The following is a 14,813-nucleotide window of genomic DNA, read 5'->3' as shown; positions in this document are numbered from 1 at the left end:
TGGATTGTGTGTGGTTGCATACAACAACAAAGGATAACCAAGGTGTTTGTAATCTGGATTATGTTGGTCTGATGTCGCATACAAAAGTTGATTTATGGGTGACCAGGGTTTGTATTGTATAATATGTGGAACATCATAATGCAGTGAATACCGAAAACGAACAGCACAATCTACGTGAGTGCATCACTTATTGTATATAAAAAATCTAATAAAACAAATTAAATACTCTTTGCTTGTTGGAATTCTAGGGAAAAACGAGTTCTATTATTTCATTGAGGTTTCTGAGTCCAATGCATTTATTTTTATTTATTCTACTCCATTCCATTTAGCCTCTTTTTGTACTTAATTATTGATTTAGATTAACGCCAGATCTGCTTTCCACTGTCTCAAGGACCACGTATTTAAGGTGTGTTTTGTCATTTCACAGTTGGTGGCTACTTTGAAATCCTTGTGCGGATTTTGCTCTGATGCTAATTAATGCGACCTTTGAGTTTACGTTCAGGTTTGCCGTCATACACAAGGAGCTTAGATAGAAGCCGCATACCCGGACAGGATCCTGGATGCAACCGTTAGGGCTCAGTTAGAACCCAGAGATGATAATGCACAAGCCATCGAAATAAAACAGATTTTTCTGAGATCAGTGAAGATAATAGTTATGTGGGAGCTGTTTCTGAAGTGACTGAGGGTATTTATCCTTGTGTGAGAGCTAGTACTGTAATAGGTCAAGGACGTTCTATGAGCCATTCTTTAAAAATTCTCAGATTTTTTTGTGGTGGAGGTGTGAATAGCAAGAAAACTTTCAAAGGACAAGAGACGGTGAAGGACTGTTATGTAATTATATTCTTTTGAGTTTCTTAACTTCTAATTTCCTGAATTAGGAATATGTATAATGCATACATGCTATTAAAGAATCTTTTTTTTTTTTTTTTGAGCTTTCACTTTCACTCTGGATTTGAATTCCCTTTGGAAAGTGTCTGCCATCCAGGAATGTTTGTGTTTGATTTTTGTGCCTCATGTAGTAGGTAGTATCTCTGGCTTCTAACTGACCTCTTTCGGTTAGTTCTGAGATCCTATCCTGGTGTGCAGGAACTCTGAGCTCCTGTGTACTACAGAATGAGTAAGAATTTACCTCCTTGTGACTCAGCTGATCTCCACCCATCATTCCATCAACTATAAAAATATTTTAGCATGAGCTGAGATTTGCTGGAATACTTCAATTTGCACAATTTTCCTTGTGTAAAACATCTGTGAAACAGAAGCACATTGACAGGCTTGACTTGAGTAAGTTCCTACTTGAGAATGCCACACCAAGTAGGGTATTGGTAGATTTATGGAAGCTCTCATCAGGCATCCCTTTTACCAGTGTCTTTATGAGCTTGTATGTTTAGGAATTGAATAAAATCATTCTTGGTTGTTAATGAATTTTGTTTCTGCTTCACTGCCCATACCTTTACATCATCAGTGTTGTCATCTGTATATGCTTGCCATTGATTTATGAAGGTCACTTCACAGAACCTTATTTACTGGGAGACTTTGACAGTCTTCTTTATGGCTGTATCGCAGTTGAACTAAGAAAACCTTTAACAGTCTAGATGTTGAATGAATTTACTTTGTTGTGGTACTGGGTGGGTGATTAGGTGTTGCATTGGAAACAAAGTTCATAAGGTTCCTTCACCCTCCTTATTGTTCAGTATTTTTCCCTTGTTAAGGGCACATTTCACCTGCTCTAAGACATCATTGGCTTTCCAAAAGTGCATCTGAATAAAAGAAGTAAGTTAAGGAATTGTGCAGGCTACAGTATTGGTTCTCCAAATATTGCTGGGGAAAAAAGCTTTATCTGAGAGCAATATTTTCAGAGCCCATACAATAGGCTATGCACAATCAAAACATAATCTGGCATAGACGTTATCTTTTAGAGTGCCAGTGGCCTACTGTTTCAGCACCAACAATCTTCTAATATTTGGAAATAAGGGTAGCTAACGAAGGAATGAAATAGTGCCAGATGGAAAAGTAGATGACAGTTTTTCAGTGGAAAAAATTGGAAATGTTCATGCCTGTGAACACCTTCACATTATCCTTCATCCTGGATTGTGTTCTTCCTTACTCTTTATTGCTAGTTTATTAATCCAGGTAAAGGAGAACATTTGTTATTCAAGGACACCTGCTATTCAAGGTGGCTTACTCGAGTTTACAGCTTTCAAACCACAGATATTGGCTCTCTCCCCAGTCAAGCAGTGAATTGTGAAAGTCACTGTTCTAGATCAGAGTACAGTGAGTGCATTATGCTGTTAGGAATGCCAAATTTAACGCGTCAGTGCAATGTGGCTATTCTGGTCTTTGTTTTCTTCGGAGTAATCAATTTGACTAGGACACATGATCAGGATTTGTAAAAAGAAAGCAGGAGTGGAATGCTAGTGTTCAATATGTGAAGTGATTTGAAATTTCTAGTTATTGATAGGTCGTCCCTTGAATGTTGTTTTGATTCAGCAGTCAAGTGTGGATTGTTATTACGTACTTAACATTTTAACTGAGTGAATTAAAACAAATACAGTTTACATAAAAAAAACCTTTAGACACCAGTTGTTCTGTTGGAGAACGAAGGCAAGGCAGGCCTTGAATATCCAAAACATAAGATTTCTATTTTCGTTCTATCTTTCCACTGAGGTGGTTGCCTTGTTCAGGAAAATACTATAGAACAATTGCCAGGACCTTTGCAGTTCTAGAAACACCATGAGCCAAGTTAGGGATCATATTCCACAGTATAGTTATAACTCAAGGTGCAGCATGAGTACATCCATTGAAGTCATGAGTTTTTAATCTTGCTTCCATCCCCCCACGATGTCCTGGGCAGCATTCTTGCCCATCCTTCTTTTTACTTGTGCTTGCCTTTCGATTAAAATAATTTACCTTTTGAATGTTAACTTTATTGATTTTACAGTTTACACTGCATGACAAATTAACATTGTGTTTGTTTTCTACAGAGAGAAAAAAATGAAAATCCAAGATATAAAAAATAACATCAAAGAAGCGATAGAGGTCAGTAATCTGCATCATGAGGTTATTATTTTGTAATTTGACACAATGTTAGAGATAATCTTCAATTGTAAAGTCTTAGATATTTTACACAAAAGTCCATGATTGAAGCACTGACTCAATTGAGATATTGTCATGAGCGTTTTTGACATTTATACATATTTAAATGTTGGAGACCTAGAGGAAACATAGGCAGCAACTTTCATACCAACTTAATTGGTAAGAAAGTGTTTTTTTATAGTTTGTCTTTGTTTACTCCAGTGTGACTTTCTTCATTCACATTTGGAACTTCATATGCTCAATGGGCACAGCCAAGAAAATTGCAAAAATAAGCTTTGTGGAATAACATGTATGAATAAAGTAGCGCTCTCTTTTTGTCGTTCTTTCAGTTGGAAATGTTCTTGATTTATTATTATTATTATTTTTTTTGCCTCTGTGAGCAACTCTGGCCCGTTTAAGAAAATGTTTTAAATAGTATTTAATCATTCATGCCTCCTTTGATTCATTGTATACAGCACAAGCTTACACCAGGCCCTATTCACTTTTTTTTATTTTTTTTATTTTTTATTCAGTCGAGCCTTGGCAGCACTTGTACTGTCTCTTTGAGACATTTTATGTACTTTGTGGGTTTACAACCCACCAATTGCTTTTCATTTTTTTTCAGTTTACTTTAAAATTCCTTGCTACCACAGGGGTGTGGAATTTATTAAAATATCTACTTGTCCAGGGGACAGGTTGCTTCTCAAATCTACTTGTCCTGTAAAAAGATCTACTTGTCCCTTTGGTGCCATGTAGTGTGGCGACAAATTATGGCAGCAATCTCATTATGTAAGAGCTCTGATAATAGCCTCTCTGATTATGCCAGGGCTACTACCTTAGTAGGGCTTGAATACTTGCAGTTTCAATCCCTACTGTAGCAATTCCCTTATTTTTTCACCTTTCTGCAGATCTGCATACTGGGGCTGGAGGAAGCAGTAAACAATAGTTCCAGGGCTGAAATGCCTTTGAGTCTGCAAACCTACTAACCTGTATGTTTTAAAGATTTTCACCAGCTTCTCTCTAATATTTTCCCATAATAAGAAAGGTTGGACATTTACTCCTGACAATGGCAGAATTAGAACTTCTTCCAGGGTTGGGAAGAAAGTGGCTGGAGGGAAAATGAACTTGCAAATGCTCAATAGATTTTCACATGAGCAAATCTACACATCGTATTTACCCATGCTAAAATACAGTTCACAAATATTTTATAGGGGTACGACATATACCATGGGTGCACTTTTGTGACTTTCTTTAAGAATTTGGGGCCACATGTCAGTAGGTTCAGATTTGCGACCCGCAAATTACGAGTCAGAGAGACTCGCAATTTGCGAGTCGCAAATCCGAATGTAGGATGGCACCATCTGTGATTCGCAAGGGCTTCGCAAATGCCCACCTCATGAATAATCATGAGGGGGGTCGCAATTTGCGACCCCCTTGCGAATGGCGGCCCTCACAGGGATGGTGGCCTGCTGGAGACAGCAGACCACCATGTCTGTGACTGCTTTTTAATAAAGCTGTTTTTTTTTGTAATGCAGTCCGTTTTCCTTAAAGAAAAACGAGATGCATTACAAAAACGAAAAATGAAACGTTTTCGTTTCATTTTTTCAGAGCAGGCAGTGTTCCGCAGGACCACTGCCTGCTCTGAAAAAATGTTTACAGTGACATTCACAATGGGGAAGGAGTCCCCTTTATCGAAAGTGTTAGCACCCATTTGAAATGGGTGAAAACTGCGATTGGTTTGCGCCCGCGTCCGCGGACACAAAACAATCCTACATTGCACTGCAAGTCGCAATTAGGAAGGGAACACCCCTTCCTAATTGCGAGTCGCAAACCCGTTTTGCGATTCGGTAACCAGGTTACCGAATGGCAAAACTGGGTTTGTGCATCGCAATGTGCTTTTTGCACGCCGCAAACAGCGAAAGTCGCTGTTTGCGACATGCAAAAAGCTACCTACATGTGGGTCTTGGTCCCTAATTAGGTCTGGTGTTAACAAAACATTTTGTTTTTATTTAACTTCTATTTCTCTCTCTTTCGGCTGTCTTTACTGTGAGCGATCGCATTCTGATCTTCCACAAGGAGCATATTGGCACACAAAGTAGTTTTGTTCAGTGTCAGGAACTACAGTGGCAGTCATTGACGTAACGAAACTGGAGGGTGCCCCTTTGCAAAGAACATGGAGGAGCCCCCTCTCCAGACTCACTCAGGCCAGGTGCTGTGCTGAAGGGGCCCCCAGGAGGGCGGCTGCAGGGCCTTTGTTATGCCACTGGTGGCAACGTGTGCTTTTAGAGTTCAAAAACGTTTTGGTTTTTTTTTTTGCCAGTGTTTGTTACAGTGTTGAGGGCCTGATAGCTCCCACAACAATAAAGTGTTACAAAAGCCATGTCAAAACAAGACACGCATTGATGAAACTAAAAGACTTATAAAAATGTCAGATCAGTTGGCTTTGTCAGTGTTTGTTTATTTTCATGCTTGCCATAATCGTGTTGAAAATGGTTACACTGATTTTCCATTAGAAATATTTTTGGGAAATGCTAGCATGCACCAACACATTTTACTAAATGACACTTCATTTGCATCTAACCAGAGAGCATTCTGGGAGCATTATACTTAGCCTCATAGCTCAAACTTTTCAAACGTGTATACACGTTTTTTTTTTTTTGTACTGGAACCAACATCAGTAGTGAAGTGTGACCTTAAAACATTTATTTACAGCACTCACCCTAATAATGAAGGATTTCAAATAATGAACCATAAATACAAGTTTGAACAGCATTATCTTTTGGAAACACATTACCTCAACTGCAGAGAGTTCCACTCTCTGAAAACAGGCAGCCAAAGGGTTTGTGCTGCAGAGGGTTGGGCCTACTTGTCCCAAGGACAAAACAAACATAAAAACTTGTTGCCATTGACCCCAAACAAGATGTCCCGGGCGTCGGGCGATAGGAATTCCACATCCCTGCTACCAAGTGGTTAATCATTCCTATTGTCCCTTCTTTTTATCTGTTGTTCATTCCCATGGAGCAGCGTGCCAGTACTTGTAGCCTTCCACTTGCCCCATTTTAGCAACTGTAAGAGGATTGCTTTTACCTTTGCCCAAGAGCACTGCACACAAGTGCTTAATCTTTTCAGTCGCTTCTCTGTAAACAGGGCTGTAATTCTTGTTTTGAGCTCTTAACCAGAGTGCTAGTGTCGCTCTGAACTCCAATGGCCCTGTGAATCCTGCACCCCTTCTAGTGCAAATTGAGTGCTACAAATATTTTCATTTGGCTGACTTTGTATCTCCTGGGACAGTAGTCACAGTGGCATTATATCACCTGCACAGGAATATCAGCACGGTGCCTGTTTTCATGTGTCTGCATCGCAGCCACACCAGGAGGTTGTGCACCTTTTATTCTATCAGCATGTTGACCTCTTTACGACAGCGTGCCTTTTATCAACTGGTTCCTAAAGGGTTTGGGATTTTAGGAGACAGGGTAGCTCAACTCAAGCAGAAGGCAGTGGTGAGTAGACCTCCAAGCTCCTACACCATTTCACGTCTGACAATGTGAACTACTACTGTGGGAGGCAGGTAGCCTATGAGGTTACCAGGAAAATTCCCAGGACAGGCAGCTCTTCAAGGTGCCTTATAGGCCACACTGTACGCTATACTTCTACATCTTAAAGGTAGAGCCTAGCCTGTGCTTCACATTCTGTGCCGAATGGCCACATCCCAGCAGAGACCAGCTGGACACACTTAACAAAGGCAAACATTGTCTGCGGATTCTCCCATTGTGTTCCTAGTGCAGGAGGAGCTGCATTTCAGAAGTGACCACCTAGCCCACACCCTGATACTGGCCGTCAAACGGTATGGTGTGGCTGTGCAATGAGCCTGCTTGCTCCTGGCAACTAAACCAAAGAATAACAAAAGTTTCAACATTCTATAATAAAATGGGTGCACTTTCATGGAAATAATCAATTTGTTAGAAATAAAAAATAAATGAACGAAAAAATATATAAAAGGAGCACACCAGTTTGTTTCAAAATACAGGAAAAATGTTAAGTCGGAAACAGGCCTGCAGGGACAATAGGATGAAGTTTCTCTCAGCACTCCACTGCGATTAAACAACTTCCCTTTTACTGACATAATGAGTCTAAAGAAAAGACAAGAGCACCCATGCAATGCAGTCAGCAAACACTGGACACTTTACCTCTGTCTCATGGTTCTCTGCGCTGTACAGCCGTCACTCAGCTCCGGGTACCCACTTCTTCCTGCGAAGGAAGTGTCTGTTGTCCCACCCAACTCCTGCTTTTTACCCTTGCTCTGTTTGCTTTGGCCTCAATGTGCTGGATTGAGGCCTCCATCAAGGAAAGACAATACAGGCAATAAAAAATCCCACTCCAACTAACCGCAGCAACCTTCGCCACACCAAGATGGCAGAGTTCAGCCTGTGGTGATCACAAGTGCAGTAAACCACAGATTGTCACTTCACACCTCGCCCCAGCAAGATGGAAGGAATGCACCCCACAGGCCGGCTGGCTGGCCTTCCCAGCCTGTCCTGCACAGCAATGTCTACCCTCTCCACATCACCACACACACGGCCTCTGCCGCCAAGTGCAACACACACTTGCTACAACCATATACTAGCATCGCAAATCAAGGAAGGTCCTCATCAGACGATGCTCCAACTTCTGGGCACAAAACATCTAAACATCTCATCCCACCTGTCCTCTCGAATAGCAAAAGTCAAACCTCTGCACTTGTCAACATCACCACCTTCACCCTCTTCAACCCTGCTTCCCTTGTCTCCGTGTTTACCTTCTATTTCTGCTGTGCGTGCACCCCTTTTTTACAAGTGCGCCCACTTTTTGTGCCAGATGTTCTACGTGGAGTACTGCCTCACGTGTAATACTCCTCCACATATTTTGTGCTTCAGTTGTAAATCTGCCCGCATATATCCCCTGCTCCACAATTACCCGCATCCCCTGTCACACGCTTCATATGTAACGTTGCCCCAGCTGTAAACCTCTTTAACAAGTGCTGTGCTTCCTGTGTCTCAATGTTTCACATGCAGTTGTGCTTTTGGTGTAGCACTACCCCACTTGCACCATTGCTTCCTGCGCTCCAATGTTTCCCACATGACCTCAGTCTCCGCACCGTGTGGAGGGAGGGGGAAGTCCAAACGGTGACCAGGAACTGACCCCTGCTGTCTAACAAGTGTTTCTGTTTAGGGTAAGGGGAGGCAAGGGTTGGAGCTTGACGAGATAACATTTCAGTTTGTGTGTAGAAACACCCGCAAAGCACATGGGATGTAGGTTCGGTGTACCGAAAAAATGAGTACTTTCAAAATATAATTGCAAAATAATTATTTTTTTTTAAAGGAATGCTTTGGTACAGTTACAAGTTTTCGGGAAATGTTTCTGCGGGCACCCTTAAAGGCTGCCACTTATTTTTGTAAGTAAGGAGATAGCATGCCAAAATTACCATTTTTAAACCTTTGCCTCTTAGTTGCTTCTCCCACACTTTCATTTAGTTTTAGTCTCTCTCATGAGATTAGCCCTCCCGTTCACCACCTCCACCTGCCCCTCCCTTTCACCACCCCCACCTAATAGCCAAAGACAATAGCTCACCCAAAAGCAAGACCTTTTGTCTTTGCCAGTGCTTGTTAGGTGACATGAAACATGATAGCGATTTGGTATAGTGTCTTCAATGGCGGTTTTCAGTATAACACCATATTCCAGCCTTTGTACAATCCTATGCAACAGATTACTTTTCTGCTACTCTCATGCTTCGCGCCTGTGGAAACAATCATGCCTGCATTTGTTACTGAACAGATGCTTTGCTTCATGTGCAACATATGTGTATCTGATACGCTCCGGTACTTGTTCTTAGAAGGAGATTGAATATGCTAATTTGATTTGGTTCATTTACCATGATTGAGAAGTATAAATGACGCAATCCTTGTCAATGACATTATGGTTGCTTAGTTCTGTGTGCATTTCAAACAAAACACCATGCAGTCGTGCCGTTAAGTGCATTGCCTGTTCTGGTATGTTCCTGCACTAGTACCCACCAATTTAGATGAGGATGATAGTTTAGTTTGCAGTCCTTACCAGCTTTACTTCTCTCGCTACTAGGATATATCGGCATTAGGACATTTCCAATAAGAGTTGTTGTCTTGAGATTTTAGTCCTGGCTAGATCCGAACGGACTACTGCTTCTGTACCTGGTAAATCAGTGCTTTAGACTAGGCCCACTGAAATTCTAGCAATCTGCATTTTTTTCTTCTAGGGCCCATGCCACAATATAAATAGGCCCTTGACAGTGAATTTTCCTTTGAGAATGGCAGCTCAGCCGCAACTGACTAACCTTCCTTTTTGTATGTCCCAACGTAAAATGTCCGTCTTACCTGTTGTCAGGATAAGTGTAGTAGTGATTTTGATGCACATGGATTCCTTCATCCATACCCACATAGTGCCAGAAGTTGGACCACCTATTCTCAGTAGTGGTTCTTCCATGGTTCCCTGATTTTGACACCTTTCTACAGATCTGCATACTGGGGCTGGAGTTAGCAGTAAGCAATAGTTCAAGGGTTGTAATGCCCTTTTGAGTCTGTGCAAACCTACTAGCTTACATGTTTTAGGGGTTTTCGTCCAGTGTTCCTTAATCATTTCTCATACTGAGAAAGGTTGAAAAATTACTCCTGACAAGGGTCAAAAGTAAAACCTTCCATGGTTGGAGAAAAAAGTGGTTAAAGGGAAGGTGAACTTATAAACGCTCAGCAAATTTTTGTAATGAGCAAATCTACACCTGCATATTTGCTCGTGCTAAAATACAATTCACAAATATTTTCTAGGAGTAGGATTTCCTGGTCAACTTCTGTGAATTCTTGCAAATTCATGAAATACACAAATTTACACTAATGGAAAGACATATACCATGGGTGCACTATTCTCACTTAGTTTAAGAATTGGGTATCTAATTAGGTCTAGTGTTAACCAAGACAAGTTGTTTTATTAAACTTCTATTTCTCTCTCTGTCCATCTATGGGCTGCTTTCTCTGTGATTGATCCTACTTGAAAAAAAACATTCCCACTCAATGCCTGGATACCTTTCACGGGTGACCGATTCGGCACTCTACAAACCCATGTTACATTGCAATGTTAGAAATCTGCTCTTTCACAAGAAGCATTTCGGCACACAAAGTAGTTTTGTTCAGTGCCAAGAACTACTGTGGCAATGTGTGATTATTGCGACCAAATTATATTTCTGCTGTTTGCTAACATTTGTTACGATAGTGAGGGCCTAGCAAGTCCCACACCAATAAAGTTTTACCAAAGCCATGTCAAAACAAGACACTCATTGACAAGACCAAAAGACTGACCACCAGTGTCGGACCTATTGGCTTTGCCAATGCTTGTATATATTCATGTTTCTAAAATCTTGTTGAAACTAGTTACTGGTGACTTCTAGCTTTCAATATTATTTGGAAAAATGGTGCCTAAAATTTCTTAGTAGTTTAGTAGAATGTTTTTTTCCCCCTAGTTGCATTTTTTTGGTGAACATTTTATTAAAAGAAAAAAATCATCAACCTTGCATTCAAGCTTCTGCAGATAGATATTTGCATTTAGTTAGAGAGCGTTCTGGGAGCATGATACATAACCTCATATTTTAACATTTTGCAAACGTGTACATTTTTTTTTTTTTTTTACTGGAACCACAATCAGTAGTGCAGTTCGGCTTACAATATTTATTTAGACCACTCACCCTAATAAAAATTTGCAATAATGAACCATAAATACAAGTCCAAACAGCATTAACATATGGACAAAAATATTACCTCCGCTGCAGACAATTCCTTTTCCTGATCTGTAATGTGATACTGTAAATTGGCAGCCAAAGAGTTTGTGCTGCAGTGCTGAAGACAAGAAGTCTGAAGTCCGCAAGATACTCCAAGAAGGTGAGCGTACCTCCTCAGAGATATTACGCTGTGCAATGGATATCATCTCCACAGGGTTCCTGCAATTGGCAGGAGCCGCTGTTTTGTCGAGACAAGGCTGGCTCAGATCAACATCTTTTAGGCCAGAGGTGCAATCAAAAAGCCTCGACATAGTATATGATGGTGAGATACTATTTGTAAAACATATTGACAACTCGCCATTATGAGGGACACAGACCATGCAAAATCTATCGACACATTGCAGTTCTGTAAGTTTCCCTTTCGGGGAGCATACAGTAGAGGTCTTTCTGCCAACAGGGTAGGTTACCAGCACTACCAATAGCCCTTTCAATCCCATGATGGATTTTATTATCAGCAGCAACTATGCCGCCCGCCACCATCAGCAGCCTGCACCAAGCAGGCAGGGTGACAAAGACAATCCAGAGATGATGCCCGTGCACGACTATTCCAACCGGGTGCCTGATACCACCACCTCACCACATCCCGTAGGTGCAAATATTCCAAACTATCTCCACCAGTGGCAGGAAATAGGTACAGACAAATGGGTGCTAGATCTGATCGCCTATGGTCATACCCTGGAATTCATACAGAGACCACCAAATATGCCACCAAAAAGTGCGTGCCACCCCAATTCTCCCCCCCCCCCCCCACCCCCCCAAAATCCCAACATCTTCACTTATTGCAGAGCGCTCTTACAATGCTCACCAAGGGAGCGATCGAGAATGTATCATTCAACCAGAGAGGCACAGGCTTTTATTCTTGTTTTTTCCTGGTAAGAAAGAAATCAGGAAAATTAAGACCCATTTTAGACTTCAGAAAACCCAACAGATTTCACAACAAACAATCATTCCGCAGGGTCACCCTAACTGATATCCTGCTTCTCCTAAACCATGGAGAGTATATGACCACTCTCTACTTGCAGGATGCATATTCTCACATTACCATACATCGAAAGCATCTCAAATACCTTCATTCCACCGTAGCTGCTACCCATTTAGCCTCAAATCAACACCCCACATTTTAACAAAATGTCTGGCCCCTGTTGCAGCAGCCCTCAGAACACAGGGTCATGAAGTTTTCCCATACCTGGCTGCTATTGGCCCAAACACCTATACAAGCGACTAAACCAACAAGGAATTGTATGAATTTGTTCCACAGGTTGGGACTCACTTTAAACATTCAAAAATCTATTACTGTACCCATACAAAAGATACAGTTTCTAGGCTCCATCCTAGATACCAAGTAGGACAAAACCTTTCTTACCCTGGAAAGACAGCAGAAATTAACTCTGCTAGCCCATACACTATCCAGAAAGTCAATTTCAGTGCGTTCGTACAAGTCATTAAAAGGGATGATGTATTTTGCAGTAAACCTTATTCTCGTAGCATGCCTGAAAATGAGACCTTTACAGGAGGAACTACATAGCAATGGATTCAGTCACAAGGGTCTTTCGAAGACTTCATCAAGATAAACCCCAAGAATGATTCAATCTTTGGAATGGAGGTCTCACATCCCCTACATCTCCAAGGGACTGAGGTTCCTACCATTATTACCAGCCTTCACCATCACAACAGATGCCTTTCTGGATGGATGGGGTGGTAATCTCCAAGACCTGCAAATACAAGGTGTAAATGGTACCCCTCTCAATTGGCCATTCATATAAACTGCCTAGAACTCAAGGGGCCATCTTGCTCACTCTCCAGGCCTTCTTACCTCGCAAACAAGCTTCTTCAGTGCTGGTATGCACAGACTACACGATCAGCATGCACTATATAAACAAACAAGTAGGTACAAGGTCACGGACTCTCTCCCAAGAAGCACCAGATTTATGGCACTGGCTGCCAGCACACATCGCTCTGAAGGTTGAACACTGAGCAGGGGCAAGCAATACTTTAGCGGACACGCTCAGCAGATCACTAGAGGTTTGCCATGAATGGGAGCTAAATGGAGAAGAGGTGAACAGAATTTTTCACCTTGGGGCAAACCAGAACTAGACCTCTTCACCACGAAAGAGAAAAACAAATGCAGATTCTATGCTAGTCAGCACACACTCCCAGGGTCATGGGGATTTCCCTTTTTAATAAGATGGTCTGGGAAATTTGCATTCCCCCCCCCATCCCATCGAGTGCTCAGAAAGATGAAGGTGGAGAAGTGCAGTTCGATTGCTCCCAAGTGGCAGAGGTAACACTGGTTCACGTAACTCTACCTGCTGTTGGAGACCAACCCAGTTCATCTTCCCACCAAACAAACTCTGCTGATGAGGAACCAGGGCCAAGTTCTTCACCCGGATCCTGACTCTCTTCGATTAAATGCATGGCTTCTGAATTCCAGAATATAAATATTCCCCAAGGATGCAAAGAAATTCTTGCAAGAGAGTCTCAACTAACAAATTCTACAGATTGAAATGGAAAAGATTCTGCTTATGGTATCAAAAAGTTAATTTGCCCCTGCTGAAGGCATCACCAAAGCAAATGTTGCCTTACCTCATTTCCCTAGCTTGCTCAGATTTAGTGCATGCATGTGTAAAAGTACACTTCGCAGCAATATCCAGATATAGACATTCTTCACAGGATCTTTTGTTTTGCTTCACAAGGATAGTCAAACAATTCATGAAGGGCCTTCTCTGTGTTTCTCTCCAGTCCGACCACCTCCTCTAGAATGGCATCTGAACATCGTCCTTGCTCAGTTAATAAAACCACCATTTGAATTAATTCATAAGGCAGAATCAAAATTTCTCACCTGTAAAGTGGCCACACTGTTCGCGTTAATGTCTGCTAGAAGGGTGAGTGAGAGCCAGGCATTCACAACCCAACAACCTTTTCTCAGATTCACAGATGAAGGGGTTATATACTAAGAACTATCCCAAAATTTATTCTAAAAGTATCTACACAGTTCATCTTAATGAACTTGTCGTTCTATGGACTCTTTCCAAATTCAGCCCCTCCAGTAGAGCAATCTCTGCATACTCTGGACATAAGGCCATGTCTTAAATTTTACTTACATCGTACCAGACACCTTTGAAAAACAGAACTATTTGTAGCATATTCAGTCTCGGCAAGGCACATCTTTTACTAAAGCAACTATTGCAAGATGGATTTATGTAACTATACAATTTAGCCATTCCAGTGAGGGCAAACCTTTGTTCCAAGGCAAAGGCACACTCACAAAGAGCTGTCGCACACAATCAACAAGAGCCGTCTCCACATTGGCTGCCTTATTTGCAGATTTGTCATGCTGCTTTGTGGAAGAGCATACGTGCTTTCACTATTGCCTGGATTTGGCACACCGCAGTGATACAGCAGTCAGGCACGCTGTATTGTGACATCTGTTTCAATGAAGTGAGCCTCTGTTTACCTTCAGTGTCACTTTACCCAGTGTCTAATATTTCATGATGCATTATATGTCTGTTAATACATTACATAAAGTGTATTGTTTATTATTATTTTTGCAACCCACAATCCACAACTTTATGGGATCACAATATGTAAATATTGCCAGACTGCCTGCTATTCTGGTTCAAGCATGTGAATCTATGAAAGATCCAGTACTGGAGAAGAAAATGAGTCCCCTACCTGTAACTGCAGTTCTCCAGTATTGGTATCTTTCATAGATTCACATGTGAATACCCCCATGCTGCCCCCCCCACCAACCTGTGCTGGAAAATCTGAGAGACTGAAGCTTCTGTAATGAGGATTCTAAAGGGTGCTATCACCTGATTGGCTGAACTTCGGGTCTTTTCTAATGATGCAAATAAGCTATGAACGGGAATGCACTTTAACCTTATTGTCAATCTAGAGTTTCTCT

General features: G+C 41.5%; 1 protein-coding gene across 4 annotated transcripts in view; it reads left to right on the top strand.

The window, feature by feature from the left end:
• The window catches only part of GNAS (GNAS complex locus), a 788,088-nt gene that overhangs the window by 474,237 nt on the left and 299,038 nt on the right, over positions 1–14,813 (top strand). For all 4 annotated transcript variants that reach the window (XM_069243430.1, XM_069243431.1, XM_069243433.1 and 1 more), the window contains one exon: positions 2,982–3,036. In XM_069243430.1, coding sequence (XP_069099531.1) covers positions 2,982–3,036 — 55 coding nt within the window. The remainder of the gene's footprint in view (positions 1–2,981; positions 3,037–14,813) is intronic.

The sequence above is a fragment of the Pleurodeles waltl genome, chromosome 7, assembly GCF_031143425.1.
Source record: "Pleurodeles waltl isolate 20211129_DDA chromosome 7, aPleWal1.hap1.20221129, whole genome shotgun sequence".
Classification (NCBI taxonomy): Eukaryota; Metazoa; Chordata; class Amphibia; order Caudata; family Salamandridae; genus Pleurodeles; species Pleurodeles waltl.
Note: the sequence above shows the minus strand (reverse complement) of the source record. Positions and strands in the feature narration are given on the sequence as shown.